Here is a 6,553-nt window from a genome sequence, read left to right as displayed (position 1 = left end):
GTTTCCATATAGTCATCGTTCTCTGCATTTCTTGGCTCTTTTCTGGCAACATCTTGTATGTACGCCGGGATTTAGGTGCACTCCTGCAATAATCCCCTATTGCAACAATTAAAAGACTCATAATTATTTTAGAACTCCTTTCCTATCATATTGGATATACCGTGTCAGATAGTATCATTCGATACTTGGAGAAGAACAGGAAAAATGAAAAAAAAAAGCAACTGTCAAATTAGGTTGGCATATCACTAAGGCTAACCTAATGTGTCAGCGACTCATGCCATATTTGCACTGCAGTCTTTCTTTCAGAGGATTTACACCTGAAATCAGTTTTTAATTAATAAAAACGTGGGTCTCAATTTGGTTTCAAATTATGCAGGATCTATATATGTTAGAGTTTATGAGGACAGGATTGATCTGCTAAGGGCTGCTATTGTTGGGCCTTCTGGAACTCCATATCATGACGGTCTTTTCTTCTTTGATGTTCGTTTTCCTCCTGAGTACCCGCGATGTCCACCGGTATGTTGGCACTTCACACCCACCTTCCCCTTCTTTTTCAACTTTATCACGACAAATGCAATCTCTTTACAATTACCTATACAATATGTACAGAAAGTGTACTACCATTCAGGTGGGCTTCGACTAAATCCAAACCTGTATGAGAGTGGAAAGGTGTGCCTTAGCCTGCTGAACACTTGGTGGGGTTCTGGATGTGAGAAGTGGAGCAAGTCGAATTCCACCATGCTTCAGGTGTTGATCTCCATCCAGGGCCTTGTGTTGAATGATAAACCATACTTTAATGAGCCAGGCTACAAAAACACGGTTAATACACCTCTTGGTGAAAAGCATTCCATGGCATATAATCAGACTGCGTTTGTACTATCCTGCAAGACTATGTTGTATTCACTTCGGAAGCCTCCAAAGGTAATTACAGAACCCTCATTTCTTGCCATGGTAAAAAGATGTCTTGGTTACTCCTCATGGCCTAAAAGAAGATTCTCAGTTGCCATGGTTACAAAATTGCTGATACCCATCCTGAAAATAAACTGCATAGATGCATATTGGGTTAGAATAAGCTCCTACGATACATAAGTAAATCAAATCATTTGTGTTTTCGTTTTTTACGATAAATATGGAAGCATAAATTCTCTTTATTCTGAACAATTTGAGAAACAATGACAGATTACTGGGACACCCTAATAGCTGAATTTTGTTTTTGTTGAAACAATTGTACCTGCCATCTCCTTGATTCCTTTTTAGCTGTGATAAGTCAGCTCTGTGAAGTTAGACAATCTGCACCCATAGAGAGAGGAGTTGTTTCTTGTGAGTTGTGACATGAAATTACCAACTTCAAATTTTCCACATCTTCGTAACATTTTATATTTTTATTTATGGAATGTTGAACAAATAGAGCAAGAAAAATGAGTTTCTGAAATATCACCACCATTGTGCACCAGTATTTTCTAAAGAAAACCGAGGTCCCATCCCAAGTGGAACTGGTTTGTATCACATAGCAAAAAATACATCCTTCAGATTTGTACCACGCGTGCGTTGTTCTTCATGCCACTGAATTCATTCTTACAAGCGTTTCACCTGCTGCAGCATTTTGAGACCCTTGTGGTGCACCATTTCCACGAGCGGGAGCATGCCATCCTGGACGCATGCAGCGCATACGCGTCTGGCATTATCGTCGGATCATCGGTCAGGGATGGCGCGAAGTACGCCTGCGATAAGTGCTTTGCCGGTTTCAAGAAGTCCCTGGATGCACACACCGAACTTCTCGCAAAGGAGTTGGCTAACAGAGCTCAAGCGCTGGAACTGAAGGGAGACACGCCAGCTGCAGATGGGATCGCGTCTACCAGCTTGGGCCAGACCTGACCATTGCCAAATTCACCTACTTAGGGAGTAACTCGGTACAAAAAGGGTGTGTAAATCACAATCCACACGAAAGGCATGGAAGAAGTCTAGGGGTGATGGTATGACTGTAGATGAATTGGTTGTAGTTTGGTAATTGCCGTTTCTGGAAGATGAAATTTCGCCACGTTATATGTCTACCTCACTTTGTGGTTTTATACATGCTTGGTGCATGACGTGTTGATAGCTTCAGTGACTCTGGAAGTGTGAATAGAACTATGTGCCACTTTGATGACCACTAGCAAAATAAAAACAAGGAAGCAAAACAGAAGGATATTGCAAAACTTCAGGCATGTGCACAATCTTCAGCTTTCAGGTTGGAAAGATTTAATCAGACATGTTTCCATCTAATCTAACTGTAAAAGAATGTCTGCATCTCACAGAACTTGATGGTTCAATTAGCAGCCGTTAGCAAATGAGACATCTCAGCAGGTATATAACGGAAATCACCGCAGTACAGTACAGGAGGGTTTACAGTGATATACGAGCCCGGGGTATCTGTATCTGTATCTATGGTGTCCAGTAGTCCTACAAGCACTCAGAAAACCCGATGCAGTTCTAGAAATACTCGAACTGGCCGGAGGCCGTCTTGGCTGCCGCGACAGCGCCAGCCGATAAGCTGCTCGGAACGGTGCCAAGGCCACGCTCTGCCTTCTTCTCCTTGCCTAGGTACTGCCTGAAGTCGACGGGGTCCGGCACCGACGGCGGGTGCGCGCTCCGGACAAGCGCCCAGTTCACGCCCTCGAAGAACGGGTGCTGCTTGATCTCGGTGGCGCCCCTCTTGGTCGCGATCCTCTTCTGGGGGTCCTTGGTGAGCAGCCCCCGGATGAGGTCCCGCGCGACGTTGCTCACCGGCGGGCTCTCGGGGAACCGCAGCGGCTGCTCCACCACGTTGCTCAGCGTGGCGCGGTTGCCGTTCCCCTTGAAGGGCGTCATGCCGTGCAGCAGCTCGTAGAGGAAGATGCCGAAGGTCCACCAGTCCACCGCGCTGCCGTGGCCCTCCCCTCGGATGATCTCCGGCGCCAGGTACTCGTGGGTGCCCACGAACGACATGGACCGGGCGTCCGTCGGCTCCGCGTTGAACTCCATGGTCTGGAGCCCGTGGAGGCTGAGGTCCGACTTGGTCTTGTTGCGGTTCCTCTTGCTCATGCTCATGCTCAGCATCCGCGGGAAGAACGTCGACGGCTGGATGCACCCGTTGCTCACGCCCTCCGTGTTGGTCAGCCCTTTCTCGATGCCGTTGGGGCCTGCGTGCACCGACGACGACTTCACAAGCATCGGGCTCACCGAGCACCGCAGCGACAGGTCGAAGTCGGACAGCATGATGTGCCCCCCGTCTCGGACGAGGACGTTCTCCGGCTTGAGGTCTCGGTACACAATGCCTAGCATGTGGAGGTACTCCAGTGCCAGCAACACCTCAGAGGCATAAAATCTACTAGGCAGAAACAATCAAGGGAAAGAGAATTATGATGAGCAATCGAGTACCAATAACAAGGTAGTACTAAACACAGTAATCTGAAGTGAACCAACCTGGCTGCATGCTCGGAGAAGTGCTTGTGCAGCTGCTTCTGCCGAAGCGAATGGAGATTACCGCCGCAGCAATACTCCATGACAAGGCAGTAGAACTTGTCGGTCTCGAAATGAGTGTACAGCGTGGGCAGAAAAGGGTGATCGAGAAGGCCGAGTATCTCCCTCTCCGTTTGCGCCCTGATCAGCTTGTTCCTGCTGATGAGCGACTCCTTGTCCATCACCTTCATCGCGAAGAACGTGTCCGTGCCCCTGAGCTCCACAAGGTAAACACTGCCAATGTCTCCGTATCCAAGGCGCTTCAGAAGTCTAAAGTGGACTAGGCTGAGAGGGGAGTCCCTGGAGCTGGCCAACTGGACGGCCTCCCATCGGCAGTCCCCTCCAGTGTGATGCTTGACATGGCCGGACATGCAGCTATCCAAGCTGTTACTTCTTGGACTGTCAGCGCTACCTTGACGAATGGTTAGACCGGAATCACTAAGTTTCTCTTGTGTATTACTGTTCATGCCTCTGGATGCTGCTTTTGTTGGTGTCAGCACAGGGCTCTCCGCAGGATTAACAAGGCGTTTTGTCATGTGGTTTGGGTTTCCTTTGTCAGCAAAATCTTCTTTCTTGGGACGTGGTTTCTTATCCGAAGGGATCTGCGAGTGTGCAGCCTGTTTGGATGCTGTGGATGGATTGGCTGAGACACCCGGTTGATTCCGGTCTACGGCGCCATTGAACGCTGTATTTTCACGAGTGCTGAAGTCCATTGGGATCTGCGAGTGTGCAGCTGGTTTGGATGCTGTGGATGGATTGGCAGACACACCTGATTGATTCCGGTCTAAGGTGCCATTGAACGCGGTATTTCCACGGGTGTTAAAATCCATTTTGTCATTCGCGGTGTCCAGTTTGTTGTATGACCTGGAGTTCATCTGAAACTTCACAAAATAGTTCATTATTACAGTAAGAATGTGCAATAGTAGAACCATTTAACTCTAGAAATAGAATATGGAAGACCAAATAGTGCATTACAATTCCAAACAAAACAACAACTTCACAATGATCATGATCACTAGGCATTAATCAACTTCCCAGGAAGAAACAAAAAAACTGAAGAACTTTTCTGCTGTCATAACCATTGCTCTAATTCTGTATTCCTGGGTAAAGCCTTCTCATATGATACATCATTTTAAAGACATAATACGTTGTTTTAGACCGACAATGTCTAAGTGATAATAATGCATTAACCAATAATAATGAATTTGTAGAAGAATGAAAATACAATTGTATTGATCATTAATTCCAAATGCTTATATTGACACTGTTGCCTTAATAAGCTAGCTGTATACAAATGGACACTGTTACTTTAATAAGTTGAGTATACATCACAGTCCTGAAACTATCACATATGCCATTTTAAAATAAATTCAGTACATAAATATGCATATCCATGAACATGCAAGAAGAGTAATTTAGAGGTAGAACATGCACATACAGACCAGTCAACTATATGAAGTCATGTAGTATCTCCTAGACTCCTAGCTCAGAAGTTACATATTTGCCTGCCATGGCATTACATAACTGTCACGGACAGGCATACATATGTAGAATACGATTATAAAATCCATGATCCGTTATCTGAAGGTGTTTAAGTAGCAAAATTGGCCTAGCTGGGAACTGTATGCAGTAAACCCCTTTTGACTTTCTCTGAACATAACAACGCTGTGTTAAACTAGCACGTGACATGTGAGCGTGCCTGATCATGTATGCAAGCACCCAACAATGGCAAAGGAACATATTCAAAACAAATCAAATTGAAGCGCCGAACCAAGCAGACATGTATTTCACACCTTGCATTTTGCAAGGCATCGAATTAAAAAAACTCTGGTTTAATCCGGAATGTATTGATCTATCTAGCACATTGGAACAGGGTAGCAGGGGTGGCTGATCGGCGGGGGAAGAGGCACAAACAAACCTAGAGACGATGGATCAGGTGAGGCGGACCAAGCCTCGGCGGCCCCCGCAAACGCCACGGCAAGGCACCGTCTGGAAAGGGGACAGACGGACGCGAGGTCACCCTCCCATGGGCGGGGAGGCGGCGACGGTGGAGGTGGTTGTTTCGCGGGGAGGCGACGGGGCGTGGAGGAGGCTGGGGCGGGACGGGGAAGGCGCGCGGGAATGGGTGGAGAGGAGGCATTGCTAAATTTAAGAAGGAGCACGCGCAGGCGCGGCGGAAGTGGGAGGGGGAGGCGGTGGGGAGAGGAGGAGGAAGGGGTCGAAAGAGGTGACGGCCGGGGCGGTGTTTCCCATGGCAAGGCCGGACTGTGGAAGACGAGCCGGCATTTGGAACCGTGTGATTGCGTGATTCTGAGGTTTGGAAATAAGGCTGGTCATAGTGGAGAGTAACTTAGACTAGTAACATACATATGTTACTAGTCTATGTTACTACCTTCATAGTGGGTAGTGTCATAGATGTGGTAACATAGTTGCCTTCATTTATTACTTTGTAGACTCATTATGCATTGAAAACCGCTATGTGATGGTAACATATTATGTTACTCTATTTGCCTCTCTCCTCATTAACTACTTGCCACATCACCAATTTTGCTTATGTGGCATCTATGTTACTACCTATGTTACTCCCACTATGACCAGCCTAACTGGGAACACGACATGTCTCAATTTTTTTTTGTTTTTTCAAAGCGGGTTAGGCTGGCCATAGTGGGGGTAACATAACTACTTCCTCCGTCTCAGTTTACAAGTCCTACGCGTATACCTAGGTTGTTAATTTTATCACTCTAATATAAACTATATAACACAAAAATTATACCGTTTGAAAATAGAACATCTGAAGTTTATATTGGTATATTTTTTGTAATATATGACTTGTATTTGGTTGATCAAATCGACGACCTAGGGGTACGCGCACACACTGTAAACTGAGAGAGAGAGGGAGTAGTATCATGTACTTGGGACTCGCAAACATGCTTATGTGGCAGGCAATTAAAGAAGAGAGAGAGGGTAGTAGTAACATAGGTAGATACCGTAAGACTAGCCACGATGCATAGTAACATGCACTAGTAACTTACACAAATCACTAGACTATGTTATTACCTTCATAGTGGGTAGTAAC

General features: G+C 46.2%; 2 protein-coding genes across 3 annotated transcripts in view; one reads left to right on the top strand and one right to left on the bottom strand.

The window, feature by feature from the left end:
* Window positions 1-2,143, top strand: part of LOC123069379 (putative ubiquitin-conjugating enzyme E2 38) — a gene marked incomplete at its 5' end in the record, with an annotated part of 4,739 nt that extends 2,596 nt beyond the window's left edge. Inside the window, 3 exon segments of the mRNA XM_044492229.1 lie at window positions 377-516; window positions 610-921; window positions 1,600-2,143. Coding sequence (XP_044348164.1) covers window positions 377-516; window positions 610-921; window positions 1,600-1,875 — 728 coding nt within the window. The 3' untranslated portion in view covers window positions 1,876-2,143.
* Window positions 2,144-2,288: 145 nt separating this feature from the next.
* Window positions 2,289-5,766, bottom strand: LOC123069378 (serine/threonine-protein kinase RHS3). Of its 2 annotated transcripts, none has more exons than XM_044492228.1 (3): window positions 5,396-5,766; window positions 3,442-4,352; window positions 2,289-3,343 (listed from the first exon to the last, which is right to left on the bottom strand). In XM_044492228.1, the coding sequence occupies exons 2-3, from the start codon at window positions 4,350-4,352 to the stop codon at window positions 2,470-2,472; spliced, it is 1,785 nt and encodes a 594-aa protein (XP_044348163.1). In that variant the 5' UTR covers window positions 5,396-5,766; the 3' UTR covers window positions 2,289-2,469. The 2 variants fall into 2 exon arrangements, with proteins under 2 accessions (XP_044348163.1, XP_044348162.1); XM_044492227.1 differs by having other exon boundaries at window positions 3,442-4,358; window positions 5,396-5,764.
* Between the last annotated feature and the right edge of the window lie 787 nt (window positions 5,767-6,553).

This window comes from Triticum aestivum, chromosome 3B (assembly GCF_018294505.1).
Source record: "Triticum aestivum cultivar Chinese Spring chromosome 3B, IWGSC CS RefSeq v2.1, whole genome shotgun sequence".
NCBI lineage: Eukaryota > Viridiplantae > Streptophyta > Magnoliopsida > Poales > Poaceae > Triticum > Triticum aestivum.
This window is presented reverse-complemented; position numbering and strand designations above follow the sequence as displayed.